At 54.7% G+C, this 20,784-nt stretch overlaps 1 protein-coding gene and 1 non-coding gene across 3 annotated transcripts; one reads left to right on the top strand and one right to left on the bottom strand.

The window, feature by feature from the left end:
- Positions 1–7,803: 7,803 nt before the first annotated feature.
- TRNAE-UUC (transfer RNA glutamic acid (anticodon UUC)) lies at positions 7,804–7,875 on the bottom strand. Its single transcript has one exon. It is a non-coding gene; the product is annotated as a tRNA-Glu (tRNA).
- Positions 7,876–8,204: 329 nt separating this feature from the next.
- On the top strand, positions 8,205–18,886 carry LOC132333747 (ras-related GTP-binding protein A). 2 transcript variants are annotated; one of them, XM_059859147.1, is made up of 10 exons: positions 8,205–8,405; positions 8,803–8,836; positions 10,703–10,802; positions 11,791–11,857; positions 12,496–12,718; positions 13,143–13,238; positions 13,980–14,102; positions 16,357–16,448; positions 17,260–17,375; positions 18,422–18,886. In XM_059859147.1, exons 2-10 carry the CDS (start codon positions 8,810–8,812, stop codon positions 18,517–18,519), a joined length of 942 nt encoding a protein of 313 aa, XP_059715130.1. In that variant the 5' UTR covers positions 8,205–8,405; positions 8,803–8,809; the 3' UTR covers positions 18,520–18,886. The 2 variants fall into 2 exon arrangements, with proteins under 2 accessions (XP_059715130.1, XP_059715129.1); XM_059859146.1 differs by having other exon boundaries at positions 8,206–8,380.
- Positions 18,887–20,784: the final 1,898 nt, after the last annotated feature.

Genomic DNA, 20,784 nt, shown 5'->3' with positions numbered 1-20,784 from the left:
TGGATGGATGGATGGATGGATGGATGGATGGATGGATGGAGGGATGGATGGATGGATGGATGGATGGATGGACGGACTGATGATGGATGGATGGATGGATGGATGGATGGATGGATGGATGGATGATGGATGGATGGATGGATGATGGATGGATGGATGGATGGATGATGGATGGATGGATGGATGATGGATGGATGGATGGATGGATGGATGGATGGATGGATGGATGGATGATGGATGATGGATGGATGGATGGATGGATGATGGATGGATGGAGGGATGGATGGATGGATAGATGGATGGATGGATGGATGGATGGATGGATGGATTGATAATGGATGGAGGGATGGATGGATGGATGGATGGATGGATGGATGGATGATGGATGGATGATGGATGGATGGATGGATGATGGATGGATGGATGGATGGATGGATGGATGGATGGACGGACTGATGATGGATGGATGGATGGATGGATGGATGGATGGATGGATGGAGGGATGGATGGATGGATGGATGGATGGATGGATGGACGGACTGATGATGGATGGATGGATGGATGGATGGATGGATGATGGATGGATGGATGGATGATGGATGGATGGATGGATGGATGGATGATGGATGGATGGATGGATCCAAGCACTGATCCCTGTGCTGACAGCCACACCTGGAAGGTTCAGCGTGCTCCAGCATTTGGACATGTGAAGGATTTTCCTGAGCTTTCCCACCTCTCCCAGTTATTCTGTTTTACACGTGCAGGGAGTTAATTTTCTCTCTGTGTCTAATTTTGTATTGTCATTTTTCTATTTCTAGAAGCTCACGTTCTCTGGGCTGGAATTACACATTTCCCTGTCCCTGGGCCCTGGAGCTGGGTCATTTCTTCTCAGCATCCTCTGTGGCTTTTCCCAATGCTTTTCCCTTTTACAGGCTATTCTTTGGGATGGAATTTTGCCCTTGTGCCTCATTTCAGCCCTCCCAGGGTGTTGCTGTGCTGGAGCTGCTGGAAAAGCTGCAGCCCATGGACAGGGTCACTTGGGCAGGCTTGAAAACTGGCTGATGGCCAGCCCAGGGAGGGCTGGGAATAGTGGAAAAGGTGCCATGTCCAGTTGGGACCAGTCTTGTGTACCCTGGGGATCAGCACTGAGCCCAGTTCTGCTCCATATCTTTATTGATGGTCTGGATTAGGAGATGATCATCAGTAAATTCACAGATGGCACCGGGCTGGGTGGGATATGGATCTGCTGGAGGGCTCTGCAGAGCCTCTGCAGAGGGATCAGGACAGGCTGGATCCGTAGGGTGACAGCAGAACTGTGAGGGTCAACGAGGCCAAGTGCCCTGTCCTGCCCTTGGGTCTCCATGGAATGCTCCAGGCTGGGGGAAGAGGGGCTGGAAAACTGGGAAAGGCCCTGGGGGTGCTGGGGACAGTGGCTGGACACGAGCCCAGGTGTGCCCAGGTGGTCAAAGCCAAGGGCACCTTGTGCCAGCCATGGTGTGACAGCAGGAGCAGGGCAGTGCCCATCCCCTGAGCTGGCACTGCGGGGGCACCTCCAGTGATGGGGACAGCTCTGGGACAATCCCGGCAAGACCTGGAGGGGCTGGAGCGTGTCCAGGGAAGGGAAAGGAGCTGGGAAGGGGCTGGTGCCCCAGGAGAGGCTGAGGGAGCTGGGAAGGGGCTCAGCCTGGAGAAGAGGAGACAGCAGTGGCTCCCATCCCTGCCCCACTGCTCTGTGTGTGTGCAGGACCTGGACAATCCCACCCCATGGAATGCCCCACCGTGCCACAGCTCTGCAGGAACCCCAAGCACCAGCGTCCCTCCCACAGGGACAGATGGGAACCTTTTGTTTGTGGCTCAGAATCACCTGGAAAACTCTGCCCGGCCGGGTGCTGGAACCTCCCACCCCAAAGCACTTCCCAGGCAGGGGGAAAGCAGTTCAGGGCAGAGGCTGAGGGAGCTGGGAAGGGGCTCAGTCTGGAGAGGGAGCTGGGAAGGGGCTCAGCCTGGAGAAGGGAGCTGGGAAGGGGCTCAGTCTGGAGAGGGAGCTGGGAAGGGGCTCAGCCTGGAGAGGGAGCTGGGAAGGGGCTCAGTCTGGAGAGGGAGCTGGGAAGGGGCTCAGCCTGGAGCAAAGGAGGCTCAGGGGGCCCTTGTGGCTCTGCACAGCTCCTGCCAGGAGGGGACAGCCGGGGGGACGGGCTGTGCTCCAGGGAACAGGGACAGGAGGAGAGGGAACGGCCTGAGGCTAAGCCAGGGAAGCTCGGGATGGAAATCAGCAGAATTTCCCCATGGGAAAGGCGGTCAGGGGCTGGAACTGCCCGCTGCGGTTTGGAGTGCCAGCCCCGGAGGTGGACAAGGAACGCCTGGCGGTGGCACTCACCGCTGTGCGCTGGTGACAAAGTGGGGGCGGGCCACAGGTCGGATTTGGTGATCCCAGATTTGCTGATCCCGGAGCGCTTTTCCAGCCCCAGCGACCCCTCAGGGACGGGAGGAGCCCGCGCGCTCCCACCGCCTGAGCGGCACCGACGGCGGCCGGCAGGGGGCGCCAGGAGCAGCGCGCTTCACAAACGCGCAGCGCTCGCTCCCGTGTTCGCCGCCCCGCCCGCCCTGCCTCAGACATCACGCGGGTCTGCACTGCCCGACCAGGGACACCGGGGGTACCGGGGGTACCGGGGGTACCGGGAGCACCGGGAGCACCGCGGGCACCGGGAGCGGCGGGGCCGAACCCCAGCAACCCGGAAGCGCCGCTTCAGCTGAAGCAGTGCGCAGGCGCGGGAACAGAAGCGACCAATCGCAGCCGGCGGCGCGGCGGTTACGTCACAGGGGCTGTGAAGGGGTGGGGCCCCGGTCCGGGAAGCGGGCCGAAGGAACAGGGGGCGGCCCTGGGCCCCGGGGCAGTTCCGGGTCTCCGGGAGCGGCTCCGGGCCCCGGGGCAGTTCCGGGTCTCCGGGAGCGGCTCCGGGCCCCGGGGCAGTTCCGGGTCTCCGGGAGCGGCTCCGGGCCCCGGGGCGGTTCCGGGTCTCCGGGAGCGGCTCCGGGCCCCGGGGGTGATTCTGGGCTCCGGGACCTGGACCAGGGCGTCCCGGGGGTCACACGGTGGCTTTAGGAGGGTCAAAGGAAAGAGTCGCCGGTTGTGGGTGGCAGATCTCGGTTGAGGGACACGCCGTGGAAGAGGCTGGCGCTGTGCTGCTGCTGGGGGAGATTTCCAGTCTGGGTCTGGTTGAGGGACGTGGAAGAGGCGGCTGCGGTTCGTGTCCTGGAGCTGGAGGCAGCAGGAGAAGGGCGGAAACCCGGTCACAAATCCTCTCCAAAGGAAGAGTTGGAGGCGGTCGAGGAGCTGCTCCAGGCTGTGGTTTATCCATTATGAACTTCCCCAAAGCCTGTTCTGCTGCTGGCTGCTAGCTGCTGGCACGCTCCCCACGCTTCCCAGCATGGAGAGAAGGAATCTGCAGCACTTGCCCTGAGCTGGGGTGAATACTGTGCTGATTTTTACAGGTAGATGCACGCAGAGAGTTAAGGCAGACTCTCTGGGTGCCATCGGATCTGACAGGCTCATTAGCAGCTCTGTGCAAGCTGCACTTGCCCTGTGCAATCCTGGCAGCTTTTCAGGAGGATTCTGCAGCCTTGAAAGCAGGAGATGAGACAGGAGTGTTGCAGGAAAGGAGGATGGTTGAGGCACAGGCACCCAGCTTTCCAAGCAGAGCTGGAATAGAGAGGATTCCCCGTGTGCTGCCAGAGGCTCCCTCTGACAAGGTGTCTTGGTTTAAACAGACAGGTGAATGCTAAGGAAGGCAGGAGCCTCCCCTGAAATGGAGAATGCAAACCCCCTCCCTCTGAATTGCTGTAAATTTTAAATTAAGGGGCTCTCAGGCAAAAAACATGGGAGTGGGGAGTATCAGTTCTTTAACAGGGTAGAAAATAAAAAGATAAAATAAACAATGCAGTACACTAGAACAACACTGACAGAGTCAGAACACAGCCTGACACCCTGTGGGTCAGGATGAAGGGTGCAGTCTGCCTCTGAAGATCCAGGGGCAGAGGCAGCTGCTGTTCCTCTGGGAAATCCAGTGGAAAAGCCGTGCTGGTGTTCCAGAATGTCCAGAGTATATCCAGTTAGGAATGCTTGGCTCCTCCCTCTGGGCTCACATCTCCCAATGGGATGCTGTAGTTCTTATCAGCCATGCAGGGACATCCAATGGCCTCTTATCAGCAGGTGTCCCCCAGAGGGAGGAGTGGGTGTGGAAGAGATGAGGAAAACTGCCCACTGAACAGAAGACAGCTGCCATACAGATGGCAAATAGATACAATGTGCTTGGCAACCCAGGACACAAGGCACCTGCCTCTGATCATCCCTGATGCCCTCCTTTCCCCTGCACACGCTGTGTGATCGTTCAGAGTTCCTGCCAGGCATGGGCAGCTGAAAGGGGAGCACAGAGCCTGGGAAGCAGCAGAGGAGCTCTGGCAGTCTGAGCTGCCTGCACAGCTCTGGGACAGCCACTGTCCTTAGGGAGTGCCACCCTGGGGCCGTGGGAGGTGTCCCTGCCCATGGCAGGGGTAGAACTGGATGAGCTTTAAGGTGCTTCCAACCCAAACCAGTCTGGTAATTAATGACTTTGTGCTAATTACCCACGACAGCACTGGCACAAAGACTTCACGCCCTCAGCCCACCTCACCTCCTGCAGAGGATTGTGCTGATTTTTGGGGCCTTGGAAGGACTGAGTGCTGCACGCAGGGCACTGCTGCCCTGGATTAAAATACCATTTATTGATCCCCTGCAGTCAGGGTGGGCCAAGGAGACAAAGGAAGGCCTGGCTGGCGACTTCTGGTTTAAAATTTCCCAGAGCTCTAAAGGTGCCTCATTTCCCTGACAGCCCTTTGTGCCTATGTGAAACAGCTTCCTGCTCATTTTGTGGCTCTCTGTTCCCTAAAACCGATGGAAATGTTCAGTGTGTGAAGAAAGCCCTTCAGTGAAGGCAGGGAGAGCCTTGGAACATTTGCTGAGCCCTGAGTACGACTTTGATCAGAGCAGTGAGCCCCAGGCTGCACTTTGTGCACATTTTACACACAATGTTTCAATCTTCAGGTTTTGGCAACTCAGTTTGGGCTTTTTCTCCTTGACAGTAATGATTCTGTGGGGTCACTGGTTTATTTCACAGCACTGCTGAATGAAACAATACCTGCTGGTGAAGCTATTTTTGTCTTGTGGGCTGTATTTATAAATTGGGATATTTTTGGGAGTGAGCAAAACTTCCTGCCTGCTTTCCTGTGCTGCTGCTAAGGATGAAGGGCATGCTGGTGCCTTTATCTTTTTATCTCTGTTCCAACAGCCCTAAATCCCAAATCCAGGGCAGTCTGTCAAGGAAAGAGCTGAGCCCCACCTCCTTCAGCCCTTTGTGGTTTGCCACAGTCACAAAAGCAGGAGTTTGAAGTGCTCAGTGCTTGTTCAGGGGGTGCAGTTGGCTCCTGGAGTGAGGGGTTATCTCTGCACAGCCCCTGAGCTGCATTTCTTACAGTTTTTAGGTTGTTCAGTGAAAACTTGGCCAATAAAACTTCAAAAATTAACAAGTTGAGTGTAGAGGATCTGTGAGCAGAAGGCTTGTGCTGAACAAGGACAGCTCAGAGCAGCTGCTGGCAGCGAGTGAATGCTGTCATTGTGCAGCTCAGTTAGTAACTGAGTTCCAAAACTGGAGACAAGTTGTTCTCCTGCAAGAACATCAGGGAATTAGACAGATTTTATCAGAATATTCTGATTTTGGACCACTTTCTTCAAAAATCTGCTTTAAAAATAGAGGAGAGGTCCAGAAGGAAGGGGCATAGGAGAGGAAAAAAAGCCACATTTTATTCTCTTCCCCCTTCACAGCTAATCAGACTTGGATTTTTTTTTCTGCTTAACTGGGATATCTGAGAGTTCAGCAAGAGGAACAGAGAGGTAAAATGGCTTAAGATTCTCATGGACCTTGGCACAGTTTTAGGGGACACAAAGTTACTGTCACAGCTCCTGAGATTTGTTTTGCATGAATATAACCCAGAGTCAGACAAAACTCTGCAATTTGGGGTTCAGGGTCTGACAAGGATATTTGAAATGTAAATAGAAAACACTTGTTAAAATCAAGTACCAGAAGGAAGGAAGGTGGGTGTTCTCCTGACATCTTTCCTGGTTTTTAAAGGAGAAATCTAAACCCATTTTTATGTCCATGTTTGCTTCAAAAGCTTTAAGGAATGGGGTGGGGGGGGGGGGGGGGGGAGCTTCAAAAAGCTTCAAAACCTGGAATCCTGTGGGACCAGCACTGCCTTTCCCACCCATTAAACAGTTCAAGGTTTGCCAGGCTGGAATTTCCTTGGAGCTGCCTGAAACTGCCAGGTGCCAAGGGAAGGAGGGGATGAGTGCCAGAGCTGGGGAGGGGTGACAAGGCTCTGAGGGGGGGACACACGAAAGAGTGATGGCTCTGAGGGGGATGGCAAGGCTCAGAGGGGACACACACAGGGTGATGTCACTGAGGGGACACACACAGGGTGATGTGGCTGGAAGGGGACACCCGAGGTGAGCAATGGCTCTAGGAGGGATGGTGAGGCTCAGAGGGGACAGCCAAGGTGACAGGGCTCAGGGGGACACATGAGGGGACAGACAAGGTAATGGCTCTAAGGGGACACCTGAGGTGACTGATGCCTCTGGGAGGGGACAATGTGAAAAATGCCAATCCCTTGTTTTTAAAATTTTAAAAGCTTAATAGTAATAAAATGGTTATAAAAATAGTAATATAATTAGAGTAATAAAAATTTGGACAATCAGGATTTAGGACAATTCGAGACAATAAATCAAAGACTTATGGATGGTCCGGGTACCTCTTTCTGGGCAAAATAAACCCGAAAAAGGCCCCACATTAACAGAGGATTGACCCTTAAAAACAACAGCCTGTTGCATATTCATACACCTCATCCACGATGCATAAATTCCATTCAAACACAGGATTCTGTCTGGTCAGTGTCAACTTCTTCCTCTGAATCCTGACGACATCTTCAGGGATGAGCAAGGCAGGAAAAAGTTCGTTTCTTCTGATAAGAGAGCAATAAATTCTTTTTCTCTGGAACATTTAGGAGTCCTGTGGCTGCTACCTTGGTGCAAGTCCTTTCTTTAAAGAAAGTATCTTACATAGCATAGTTTGTATTTTAACATTATGTTATAACCTAAAACTATATTTAACACACTACTTAGGACAATTAATAAAGTGTAACTTACTAACATAACACATATAATGTTCATTTTTAATATTTGCGAAAAGCCAATCATCCAGTACGCATTTTTCACAGACACCCAAGGTGATGGCCCAGGATCTCGGGAAGCCAGGAAAGCCCAGCAGCTCTCTCCAGATCTCTGAGTCCCGCAGGTCTGGGGGAGCTCCCAGGAGTCCCTTCAGCAATAAACATGTAAAAGTCTATATCTCCTATGTGGATTACTATATGTGTATCTTCAGCACAATCCTGTTTGCCTTGAGGAAGCCAGGGTGGTTTAAAACACACCGTGGGACTCAAGCAGGAATTTTCTTGCTTGCGTTAGAGAAAAAGCCAATTAACGCCATGTTAATTAGCTGGGGGCTCTGTGCTCCATGGCACTTGAACGTTTGAACAGGTGGGAGGCTGCCTTTGCAGAGGCAAGACGCTTCCTACGGCTTCGGGGGGCTCTTGGGGCCGAGAAATTTTGCCGCAGAAGTGGAAAAATCAAGTCCCGAGGGAGTTTTGAGGCAGAACGTGAGGAAAAACAGGAAAGGAGGGCGGGGAGTTTCCCGATCCGGCTGGAAAAAATGTAACTTCCCATACCGGGAGTCGAACCCGGGCCGCCTGGGTGAAAACCAGGAATCCTAACCGCTAGACCATATGGGAGGCGCTGAAGGTAGTTTAACCAGCGCCTCCCAAAGCGCTACTGTCGGCCCCGTTAATTGCCAGAATAGTTCTGCCGGGTCCCGCTCTGCCGTTCCATGGGAGACACCGGGAGTCACCGGGAATGCCTGGGACTCATCGGGACCCCCCAATAAACACCCCCGCTTTGCCAGCGATACGCTGCCCTCATCCAACATGGCGGCCGGGGTTTCGCCGGCACCCGCACCCGCATCAAGTGGCGCCGGGGGCGCGCGCGTGCGCGGGGCGGGCGGGGCGCGCGCTCACGTGACCGGCGGCGGCCGCCGAGCGCTGGGTCCCGTGAGCGGGGGGGGAGGGGGGCGGGACGGGGGCACCGCCACAGGCCCGGGCAGCCCCGGGCACCGCCACCGCCCCGCGCCGCCCCACCTGCCGGCGCTCACACCGGCAGCGCCCCCGAGCCGCCGCAGGTACCGGGGTCCCACCGGCATCGTCCCTCAAGCCGGCCCCGAGCCACCCATCGCCGCCGGAGGTACCGAGGCGCGGCCCGGCCCGGGGTGCGCGGGCGCTGCGGGGAGTCCCGGGGGAATCGCGGGGATGGGGCTGCGGGGAATCCCGGGGAAACGGAAGGACGTGCCGGGAGAAGGGGCTCCGGGAATCCCGAGGGAAGGGGCTGCGGGAATCCCGAGGGAAGGGGCTGCGGGAATCCCGAGGGAAGGGGCTGCGAGGCACTGCCGGCCGGGACGCAGCCATCCCAGCCGGGGCGGGTGGTTTCGGGAACGCCGGAGCTTTCCCGGTAGCAGCGGGAGTTCCCCATGGGCCGGAGCAGGGGGAGGGGAGCTGGGGCTGTGTCAGCGCTTCCCCGGTACCGGGGGTGGGATCGGCACTGGGACTGGCATTGGCGGATCCTGTGCGTGTGGAACGCGGCGATCCAAGGCGGCCTTCTCTCTGCAGGTGTGTGATGCCAAGCACAGCCATGAAGAAAAAGGTAAGGACGGGCAGGAAGATCCTGTGTTTCCCTTCCCCATCCATGGACACCGTTTGTTGTATCCATCCCTCGCACGGGCCTCCGGTGCCTCTCGGAGTCAGCGCTGCATCCTCTGCTGGAGGTGCCGGGCGTTAAACCCAGCTTTAAGCCTGGCCTGGATGGGCTGGGTTCCTGCAGAGCTTTCCCCGGCAGTTGCTGTTTCCCAGCGCTGCTGGGGCTGTTGCAAAACTATCTGCAAAACGCTGTGCTCAGGGAGGAGGATCTGCTGTCCCTGGGCCACCCTTCCGAGGTGTCCCAGGAGCCCCGAGGGTATGCCGGGCTCCAGGAGCATGAAATTTAACATGTGGGGAAGGAGCAGCAGCTCTGGACGTGGCAGGGGTGGGTGTATCCCAGCAGGAGCACGTCCGGAGCTCTTAAAGGAATATCTGGCTGCCTTTCCACAGTGAGGTAGGATTGGTTTTCCTGCCTGACTCTCCGTACTGCTGTCTGACCCCTTTGCAAGGCCCCTGCAGCCTAAACTTTGGGAATTGGGGCTGGTTTGGGCCGTGCCTTAGAGTGGGATCGAGTTTCTGCCTGGGATTTTGTGCTGGTGCTGTGAAATAAGAGCTTGGCTGTTCTCTGGGATCAGCTCAGGGGACAGGACAGTACAGGACAGCATCCTGGGGGCCCTCCCCAGCCCTCCTGGGTGTGGAACAGCCAGGAATGCTCCTTGTTGCCAATCCTGGAGCCTGTGGGCAGCTTCCCTCTGGCCAGGGTGCTCCCAGCATGGAGCTGCTGCAGGGATGAGCTGAGCACACAGCACTGGGGAATTGTGCCTTGCTTTTGTGCCCAGGCTGTGGCAGCTCCTGCCCTGCTGTCCAGGGTGGGGGTGGGAGGCTGGGCAGGCACTGGCTGGGCTGTTCTCCTGAAATCCCTCCTGGATGGTAGACTGGCAGGGCTGCTGCCAGGAGCTGGATTTGGCTTTGTGACTGGAACTTGTTTAACAGCTGGGTTTTGTGAGCAAGGCTATGTTGGCTGCCACTGATGGGTTTGTTTTGTTTAATTTTTATTTTTAGAACACAATGTAAAACCTTGCCTGGTGTGACTGTCTCTGGTGTGACTGTCTCCCCTCATCCCCACCCCCAGCAGCATTCCCTACTTTTTGGCTGCCTCTCCTTTCCCCTGGGGTCTGCAGGGATGGGATATCATGGAGCCAAGAGTCTCCTCTGGAAAGGCATCACTGGAGCCATAAAGGGTCTCTCCTGCTCTGGGGATGCTGACCTGGGTTGTCTCATCTCTCATCTGCTTTTCTTTTTTTTTTTTTTTTTTTTTTTTTTTTTTGTCTTCTGGTACCTGAGACTGGGAATGTCCCTGGTATCTGGGGAAAGGAAAAGCAGTCGTTTTATGGGAAGAGCAGTATTAGAAGGTCTTTAAGGTCCCTCCCACCCCTGTGTGGTTAGGACAGAGTGTTTGGGGTGGAAAACCAGGAGCCTGAGGGGTTGGTTTTGGTCTGGAGGGTGGAGACAAAGCTGTTCCTCATCTTTAAAGTCCTTTGGTGGCACCAAAGCCATCAGGTGGGAGGGACTGGGAATGGGGAAGCAGCTCCTGCTTTTCCCAAGTCCTGTCCATGTTTTTGGTGAAAAGTGTTCAGTCTTCCCAAGGACAGCAGGGAGGTGGGATGACCATGGCCCAGTGACCACCCAGGAGTGGCTGGGGTGTCTGTGCTGCTCCCCACGTGCTGCCCTCTGCCTCTCTCCTGGTGCATTCCCAGCTGGACTGTGCCAGTGCTGTGTTCAGTGGCTTTGGCAGTAAGATGTCAGCTCGAGGGAGCTGGGAGGGACTCAGTGCTCTGAGAGTGCTCATTTTTCCTTCTTTCCCTGTGTGCAGGTGCTGCTGATGGGTAAAAGTGGGTCTGGGAAGACCAGCATGAGATCCATTATCTTTGCCAACTACATCGCCCGGGACACGCGGCGCCTGGGGGCCACGAGTAAGGAACTGCCGGCCCCATTCCCGCAGCCAGGGCTCCAGCCCCTCATCAGAGGGGCGGGGCTGCTCCCTGCAGCGATCCCTGGGTCCCTTGGGTGTGTCCCTGCAGGTCCTCCCAGCTGCCACACCCCGCTGGGAGCTTCGGGATCAGCCAGGGACAGGCAGGAAGTGGAGGGAAGGCAAAGGCAGCACTGGGATTGGCTTTGCTGCTTTATTGTTCAACTTTTATCCTTAACTCCCTTTTTTTGGGATCAGGAAGCAGCCTTTGGTGCAGCTACTCCTGTCAGAGCCTCCTCTGTGCTGGTGGAATGTTCCTGCTCCTGCAGGGATCTCCAGCACAGGGATCCTGCAATGCCCCTGTGGTTTTGGCAGGATGATGCACTGGGCTTAATGAATGCTTTTCCTTCTCTTTCCAAAGCCTTTGTTGGGAAAGAGCAAGAAGTGATTCCTCTGAGAGAGGTGGATGAGTTGTTGGGATCTGGTGCTTCTCACTGGGAGGAGCCTCTGTGGATTTAATGTCAGGGATTGGTGTAAATTTCCTCTTTGCCATGGATTTGGCCTCTTCCTGAAGTTTGCATTCCCTGTGCTCCTGGTTTATTTTGTTAGGGATGGCTTAAAGCCCTGCACAGTCATTCCTACATTATCCCAGGGACCAGGGAATGTGTGAGTGAAGGGGAACACTTACTGCACTTCTCAGGAGAGCAGTGGGCAGGGAGGCCTGATTTCCTCTGGGAAATGGGGTTTTGGTGGGATTTTACAAAGTGGGGCTGCTTTGTGAGGAATGCCCATCCCTGGAAGTGTCCAGGGCCAGGCTGGATGAGGATTGGAGCAGCCTGGGATAATGGAGGGTGGCAGGGGCTGGAATGAGGGCTTTAATCCCTTCCAGCCCAAATCATTCCATGATTTGGTGCTGATTTCCATGATTTTTGGCTGCCCAAGCTCTGCCCTGGGTATGGTGCAGTCAGTGAGCTCCTGCTGTCTCTTTGCAGTTGATGTGGAGCATTCCCACGTCAGATTCCTGGGAAACCTGGTGTTGAACCTGTGGGACTGCGGAGGGTAGGTACTGATTCTTCCTGGCCCAGCCTTTGGGGTAGGCTCTGGGGAATCAGGGATGGAGCAGAGTGGATTCTCCTCCCCCTGGGATGAGGTGGTGCCAAGGGAATGCTCCTTCTCCTGCTGTCCTGAGGTGCTGGAATTGCTCACTCCAGCTCCATCCAGGTGGGATTTGTGCAGAGAGGCCATGCTGGAGGTTGATCCTGTGGCTCCTGGAGGCAGCTTTTTTCAAGGAATGTGTCCCCTCCTCAGCTCCATGGCCTCTGCAACATCTCAGTCATGTTCAGCCAGAGTTAAAGGAGATTTCAATCCTGGGATTTAAGGCTGAACTGATGCTTTGGGTCACGTTTGACCTGTTCCTGCTGCTGTGGGCTTTCACAAATAACTCCTTAAAGCCAACCTGGGGCCAGAAACAGCAGGACATGAGGGAAGCTTTGGCTTCCTGTGGGACTGGGGGGCTGATGTTCTCCAGGAGCATCCAGCTTTCCTTGGGAATGCCCAGGGCATGCAGCTCCAGCCTCCCGAGTGGGGGCTGCAGTTCCAAATCCCAGCCTCCCCCTCCTGGCAGGAGGAGCTTCCCACAAACCCAGCCTGCCAGGCAGGAGCTGCCCTAAAGGGAGTGTCCTGCTCTGCTCCCCCAGCCAGGACACCTTCATGGAGAACTACTTCACCAGCCAGAGGGACAACATCTTCCGCAACGTGGAGGTGCTGATCTACGTGTTCGACGTGGAGAGCAGGGAGCTGGAGAAGGACATGCACTACTACCAGTCCTGCCTGGAGGCCATTCTGCAGAACTCCCCCGATGCCAAGATCTTCTGCCTGGTGCACAAGATGGACTTGGTGCAGGAGGACCAGCGGGATCTGGTGAGGAGCTGGCAGTTGCCATGGAAACGCATCCCTTGTGCCCTGTGGGTCACACCTCAAAGGCAGCCCCTCGGGACTGTTCCTCGAAGGCTTTCTCAGATGTCCTCAGAGCTTTTCCTGCCTTCTTTTAAAGTGTGTCATCCTAGAATCCAGTGGAGAAGAGCAGTGCTGATTTTTAGGGACAAGAAAAGCCTTTCCTGCCTGGTTCCAGAGCTCCCAGCACACCTTGGCTCCTTCCAACCCAAACGATTTTGGGATTCTGCGGCAAGACATCCCTGGCCCTGCTGCTCCCTGGGAGGGTTCCTGGCCACTCTCCCCTGCAGTATCCCAGAGATCCATGTGAAACTCATCCCATAAATCCATACAGCAACCACAGCACAGGCAGGAACATTTAACTCAACCCTCAACTCTCTTTGCTCCCCAGATTTTTAAGGAGCGCGAGGAAGACTTGAAGCGCCTTTCCCGGCCCTTGGAATGTGTTTGTTTCAGAACTTCCATCTGGGATGAGACACTTTACAAGGTTGGTGCAGCTCCCTCTCCACATCTGCCTTCCCAGTGGGGAGCAGAGCAGGAGGAGGATCCCTGGAGCTGCTGCTGCTGTGTTCAGCTCTGCAGCTGCTGCATCTGCAGGGTGGCAGTGAAACCGAAATTAATCCTGGGTTTAATTAATTAATTTTAAAAAGTCAGGAGCGTGTGGTAAATATCAGGAACTTGGCAGACAGGCATCCCAAATATCCCCCTGGCTCTGGGAAGGGTTAGTTTGCCACTGCCCCACACCTGGGTCAGCAGCTGGGCAGGGAGGGGAGGCTGAGCTTGGAAAATCCCAGTGTGGATGAGCACAGATAGTGATCCCAGCGTCCCCCAGCCCCTCCTGGGCTTGTTCCTGGCCTGTTGGGATAAGGTGGAACTTTGTTTGGGTCAGGGATGAGCTGCCAAGTGTCCATCTGAGTGCTGACCTTGCTCAGGATTAAAAATCTCTGTGAACTTGAGTGGGAGAAGGAGACAGAAGCATTCCCAACTTAAAGCAGGGCTGATTTAAGTCTGTTCAGCAGCACTGTAGTTTCTCTGCCTGCTGGAGAAGAACTGGAGCCAGGGAAGGGTCTCCTCAGGTCTGGGCTCCCTCTGGGATCTGGGTATGGAGGGTAGAGAAGCTTCCCAGGCTGTCAGCACCCAGAAGTGCCAAAAATCCCTCTGGGAGCACATTTCTCGTGAGGGGCTGAGAAGAGGAGCTGGTGGGACCTTTCTGTGTCTCCCTGTCCAGGCCTGGTCCAGCATTGTCTATCAGCTGATCCCCAACGTGCAGCAGCTGGAGATGAACCTGAGGAACTTTGCTCAGATCATCGAGGCAGACGAGGTGCTGCTGTTTGAGAGAGCCACGTTCCTGGTGAGTTCCTGCATGGGCTCCCTGGGTGAAGCCTCCCTTTCCCTCCCCTCTGCTCTGGAGCCATGCTGGGAGAGCTGGGGGTGCTCACCTGGAGAGGAGAAGGCTCCAGGGAGAGCTCAGAGCCCCTGCCAGGGCCTGAAGGGGCTCCAGGAGAGCTGCAGAGGGACTGGGGACAAGGCATGGAGGGACAGGACACAGGGAATGGCTCCCACTGCCAGAGGGCAGGGATGGATGGGATCTTGGGAATTGGGAATTGTTCCCTGGCAGGGGCTGGGATGAAATTCCCAGAGCAGCTGTGGTGGTCCCTGGATCCCTGGCAGTGCCCAAGGCCAGGCTGGACACTGGGGCTGGGAGCAGCCTGGGACAGTGGGAGGTGTCAGGCTGGAAGTGGATGAACTTTGAGGTCCTTCCAAGCCAAGCCATTGTGGGATTCCATGGAAGCTGGGAGGTGCCAGCCCCAGTGCAGAATGCCCTGATCCAGGCCTTGGGATTCTGAAAGCAGCTGCTGGGACCTTGTGGCCCATGGGACCATACCAGAATTCCCCCCTGCAGCAGCTGAGCTGAGATTTGGTTGGGGTTTCCTCTTACAGTCTCTGGGAGTGTTTCATGTCCCCATTGTGGTGGGACTGCTCCAAGAATCCCCCTCTGCACAGGGCAGGAACCTTTTCTAGCTTCACAACCAAACCTTTTCACTTCCTCCTGCTAGGGCATTTGAGCTGGACCTGATTTCTTTTGATTTTTGATGTCCTGCAAATCCAGAGCATGGATGAGGGGTCAGCCATGGGATTGTGATGCTTTTCCAAGTCCCTGTGCTCCTAATCCCTCTGCAAGGTGCTGGATAAAACCACTCTTGGTGCTTGTCCATATTCCTGATTGCTGGGCTGGGCTCTTCACACTTTGCACCAAACTCTTGCTGAGCTGAAGGAAATACTTGAATTATTTGGAGTGTTTTCCTTGCTGGTGATTTGGAAATGATGGAGGGAATTTGGGAAAGGAGCCATGAGTTTTTTTTCCTCCTTAAACTATCAGAAACAAACACTTGGCCATGCCTGGCAGGTTCTGCTTTTTGACCTTTTGGAGATAATGAATAGTTCCACCTCGGGGTGTGTGACAGTGTGATTGTTACAAGAACATTTTTAACTGAAAGAAATTATCTTTGCTTCAAAAATTGTGTTCTTAATTTAAGTGCAATGGTGACTTCTTAAAAAAACTCCCTTTTTTTCGTATACTTAAACATTCCCAGAACTCTCTTCTCTTGAAGGAAAATCTTCCTGTGAAAATCTCTTTGGGAAATCTTATTCTGAAATTTTGTTTAAATTGTAGTGAAAAAACCTCATCTGGGAAGTTTAGGAAGGAAATTGAAAGCTGGCAACTGCAAGTCTTGAATATGGCTAAAACTGTGCTTGTGGGAATAATTGGGCAAGTTTAAAAAGTGATGGGTTTAAGGTGGTTAAGGGAAAAAAAGAGGAAAAACCCCTAAAAACCCTGTTAAATGTGACTCCCTGAATAGAGCAGTTTCAGATCCCTGTGCAAGGCAGTGACACATGCAGTGAGAGCTGATTTTGGGATTGTGAAGAGTTCAAAGCAGCTGGCCTAAGGTTTGGAAGAGATTCCTGTCAGCTTTGCTGTGGGGATGGAGCTGTTTGGGCAGGAAATGCAGCTCTCACTCCATGTGGCTGAGCAACAAAGGGTTGGGGCCACCAGCTCGGTGGGAGTGTTTATGGAGATGTTTTCAAGGGTTCCTAAAGCCCTTCAGACCCTCTGGGTGTTGGCATCCAGGCACTCAAGGCTGCTCCCTCTGCTCCGACTGGAGTCAGAGAAGGAATGGAGAAGGAATGGAGAAGGAATTCCCAAGGAACCAGCTGCCTTTGAGCTGCTTTTCTTGGGGAGGAGCAGCTTGATTTGACTTTGTGGTCACTGCCTGTGCTGGATGGGAGGGAAAATCCATCACAGTACTGAGCCCATTCCTGAAGTGATGGACACATTTTTTACTCTGTTTCCACCTATTTTTGGATCAAGATGTAAATTGCTGCTGAGGTGAAGCCCTCAGAGGGGACAGTGGTGTCACCTGGCAGATCCTTTGTGTGCTGATCCTGTCAGAGTTTCTCCACAAAAACCCCACAAGAATCTCTGTAAACACTCCCAAGATCCAGTCAGCCAAAGGCAAAGGGGATCCTCCCTGCTCCCCAGGCATTCCCAGACCTGCTGTGGGAGGGCTGGACTGAGATCCTGACTGGCTGTGCCCCCTCTCCAGGTGATCTCCCACTATCAGTGCAAGGAGCAGCGGGATGTGCACAGGTTTGAGAAGATCAGCAACATCATCAAACAGTTCAAGCTGAGCTGCAGGTGAGCTGCTCCCATCAGCACTGGGGACATCAGGGCTATTCCAGCTTTTTCCAGAGAATTCCAGTTTGTCTCCTCAGCAGCTGGAATGCCAGGGTGGAATATTGCTGGGACACAAATCATTTAAATGTTAATTTAACTCTTCCTTTGCACGTGGTGGGAGAGCTTTTGTGCTGTTTTATTCCAGGCCTCCTCCTGGATCAAGGCAGAGGAATTCCAGGGCTGAAGTGATCAGAAGTGTTTCTCTTGGAAACTGGGAATGGCAGCTGGAGAGCTCTGCTCCAGCCCAGGCCCACAGGGCTGCCTGGGGAGGATGGGGCTTGCAGGCACTGTTTATCCCTGTTCTCAGTGGACAAGTGGGAAGCTTGGCTTTGCACAGCCCTCAGGCTCCACTGCCAGGTTAATTCTGAGGATGTGTGGAGCTGGATAGAATGGAGAAGTTTCTGGGGGGATTTACAGATATTCAGATGTCTCCAGATATTCCCATTTTATGCTTATTTCTACTGCTCATCCAGAGTGTCCAGCTGGGAATGGCTGAGCCCTGCTATCCATGGGGAGCAGGCCTGGTCAGGGGGGTTGTGTCTGGAATTTCCTTCATTCAATGCACAAGCAGCTGATACTGTTCTCATTTGGCCCCAAACTGAGGAATTTGCCTTTAAAACCAAGCCCAGCCAAAGCCCTGCTGTAACCACACCTTGCCAAGTGGGAATTCCAGCTCCTCCTTGTTCCCAACAGCTCAGATCAGGGATTTTGGCCATGTGGGCACAAAGGCTCTTCATTCACTCTTTTTCCCCTTTATTTCCTTGTTTTTCAGTAAGCTGGCAGCTTCTTTCCAGAGCATGGAGGTCAGGAACTCCAACTTTGCTGCTTTCATTGACATCTTCACATCCAACACCTACGTGATGGTGGTCATGTCAGACCCCTCCATACGTAAGTCAGAGCCAAGAGAAACCTGCTTGGGGAAAAAAAAAAAGAAAAACCTCAAAAAAGGTGGAATTAGTCCAGTTTAAACTGTGTTTCTCTTGGAAAATCAGTTTTTAATTACAGAATTGAGTAGGAGAGAGGGATTGAGTGTGAGCGGGACCCTGCAGAGGTGGTGGCACAGCTGAGCTGCTACTGCTGTCACAGGGAGCCACCAAACCAGACCTGGCTGAGCAGGTCGTGCCTAAAGCCTATTTTGGGCAGCTGGGAGCTGGCAGCCCCGGTGATTTTTGGGGAGGAAGCAGAGCTGGCTCATGTTTGGGTGTTGCTGGGCTGTCTCGGGTGGACAGGCTCTAATTTTAGCAGCCTCTATTTATCCCAAGGAGGAGCTGCAGCAGTGCCAGCCCGCAGCCCCTGGGAGCAGATCCCTGTTTACACAGCTCTTGGAGTTGCTGCTGGGAGCTCAGGGGCTCCAGGGACACTGCCCAGCACTCCTCAGGCCTGCTGCTGTGCTTCCCTGCCCTCTTCACTTGGGGAATTAGGGACACTGTGGCATCCCTGGCAGTGAGGCATCAGCTGGGTATTGCTGGGCTGGAGAGCAGCTCTGGGATGAGCAACTCTCCCTGCGAGAGGCTTTTCCTCACGTTATTCTGGGATCAGCCAACTGCCCTGACCATTCCACGTTAAATTTGCCCAGACTATCCCACACTAAATTTTGCCCAGAGCTTCCCATGCTGAATTTTTACCCGTCCCACATGAAATTTTGCCCAGACCTTCCCACGTTAAACTTTGCCCAGGCCATCCCAGATCAAATTTTGCCCAGATCTTCCCCCACTGAATTTTCCCAGACCATTCCACCTTAAACCTTGCCCAGATCATCTCACATTAAATTTCACCCTGCCCAAAATCCCACTGTGGATTTTGCCTGGCTTGGGAGCAGCAGGATGCACCCGGCCCCTGCAGACAGAGCTGTTGGAGCCAGGCAGCCCTGAGGCCATGGTGACTCTCACCCTTTTTAACTTCTTTTTATCTCCCCTGTCCCTTTTCCGTCTCAGCTTCCGCGGCCACGCTGATCAACATCCGGAACGCCAGGAAACACTTTGAGAAGCTGGAGAGGGTGGATGGACCAAAGCACAGCCTGCTCATGCGCTGATCCCAGGCACCGGGGCTTTGGGGGGAGAAAAAACAGATTGGGACTACTTTTTAGGAGAATCTAACACTGTCCATGTCTTTGTTGGGCTTTCAAATGAGTGTGCTGCTTGTTTTTTCTCCTCATCACGTTGGACACTAGGGCTGGAGGCTGGCCGGATCCGCCGCGGACCTTCCCGGAGTTCCCTGGCACGGGAGGGTGGGGAAGGAGGCAGGACGGATGATGTGCCCGCAGGGGGTGTGGCAGAGCCCTCCTGGATGCGTGGCTGCCGGCTGATGGGATATTTACTGTTTCCTTGGATGGTTGCTAGAATAAGTTTATAAATTTCTCCTCATCTTTGGTCATGGAAATAAATTTTTGCTACCAGGGATTTCAGATCTGAGAGCTTTGTAAAGTGGGTTTGCTTTCTCCCAAATCCCAGGGCAGCTTTGGGAAGCAGGAGCTGTAGGGGCTGGGTGGCTCCCTTCGTGGTTTTGGGGGGATTTGGCTAAAAGCCATTCTAGAGTTTTACTGGGAATCGCTTGGCAGCATCTCCCTCCCTTTATTCTCTCTTGCTGCGTGAAATTACTGTGTAAAAAAGGGTGTGGTGCCTCGGTGCCTGGCTCTGCCCTGTATCCCTGCCCACACACCCGCTGGGAGGGGAGAAATCCACCGGGGCGAGCCCTGGAGTGGGAACGAGGAGCTAAAAGGGCCGGAGAACCTGGGGGCTTCGCACAAGAGCTCCCAGCCCCTCTCCATCCTCCTGGAATTCCACACCCGCGTCCTGCACCGCCCAGCCGGCAGCTGCCGTGCCTCGGGCTTGGGGAGTTCGATGGGAATCGTACCTGTGGGAGAGGAGCTGCTCCAAGGGCGACCCTGGAGAGCTGTGAATGGGCCGGGCCCGTGGCAGAGGTTGTGTTCCCCGGGGTGCAGGTGTGGAATACCTGGAGTGGGAATCGTGGAACAGCCCCGACACAGCCGCTGTTCCCCCATGGAGCTGCCCCGTGCCGGGGATCAGACCCTGCTGGGAATGTCACGGCTTCCCACGCTCCAGCCGTGCCCCGGAGCAAGAGGATGAGGCAGGTGTTGGAGCCTCTGGAATATCCCATCCCACTGGGAAGGGCTTCAGGAGAGCAGGAGAGGCCGCGGTTCCAGGAGCTTTGAGCACCTGCTGCAAGCTGCCGGGAAGGAGGGACGGTGGGAATGCTGCTCATTGCCATGGTGACAGGAGTTGCCGCTGGGTTTCCTTAGGGAATGAACCACAGCAGCACATGGAAGTGGGATGATGTCAAAGGGGAGTGTGGAGTGGGGGGCAGGTGACAAAGAGCTGTCAGGAGCCAAATCCTGGCCGGGCTGGAGCTCCTGGGACAGTGACCCAGTGAGGTTGGAGTAAAGTTCTGCTGTTTTCCCACTTCAATTCCCTTTTCCTGAAGTGCAGGGATGTGGGGGCTCTGTGGGAACCAGCCTGGTCCTTTTGCTGTGGCCGAGGAGCCGCTGTGCTCATCGAGTGACAGCCTGTGACAAACACGGGAGGCTGTGTCAGAGCACCTGCCCTGCCCGCTCCCGTGGCACTGAGGTGTGTCCTTTGCTTCCCAAAGCAGATCCCAGGCCTTTTTGGGAGCCTGGGGTTGGTAGGCACTCTGGCTCCTTCTAATCCAAGCAGGGAGATTTGGGAGATCAGGCTCATCATCCTCATCCCAACCTTTGGTGGGAAAACTCTTCCCACTTTCTCTGGCAGCTCCTGCCCTGAGGAAAAAAAAAAAAAAATTTGATGCCTGTTCCAGATGTTTCTCACACAAACATCCCAAACCTGGATGAGGTGGCTGTGACCCAGCCTTTTCCTTCAGCACTTGACCTTGTCATGAGGAGAAACTTGATGCCATGTGTCACTGAGATCCTGAATAAATCCCTCCTTGGCCCGATTCCTTTCCCTGGGAGCTGCTGTGGGGCCCAGGGCGAGCTCCATGGGACAGGCTGTGCTCCCTGGGGCTGTCCTGGAGCTACTTCCAGATTTTTTGACCATTTCTTTCTTGCTTTGGAGCGTGGGTGGCTCCAGTGGGGTCAGCCCCAGGCTGTTCCCCCCAGGATGACCTGTGTAGGGTCAACAATTCCTGAGGGTCTCCCTGGGGATGCTTCCACTTGTTTTTCCTCCTTGGTGGCACAGAATTGTCCCCAGGAGCTGCTGGGGGGGTGGGCATGGGGCTGTGGTGGCCACACTCAGCTCTCCAGCTGGAACCAGCACCTCCAACCCATCCAGGGGGTCACAGATTGTCCAAAGTCACCCAAACA

This window comes from Haemorhous mexicanus, chromosome 14 (assembly GCF_027477595.1).
Source record: "Haemorhous mexicanus isolate bHaeMex1 chromosome 14, bHaeMex1.pri, whole genome shotgun sequence".
Classification (NCBI taxonomy): Eukaryota; Metazoa; Chordata; class Aves; order Passeriformes; family Fringillidae; genus Haemorhous; species Haemorhous mexicanus.
Note: the sequence above shows the minus strand (reverse complement) of the source record. Positions and strands in the feature narration are given on the sequence as shown.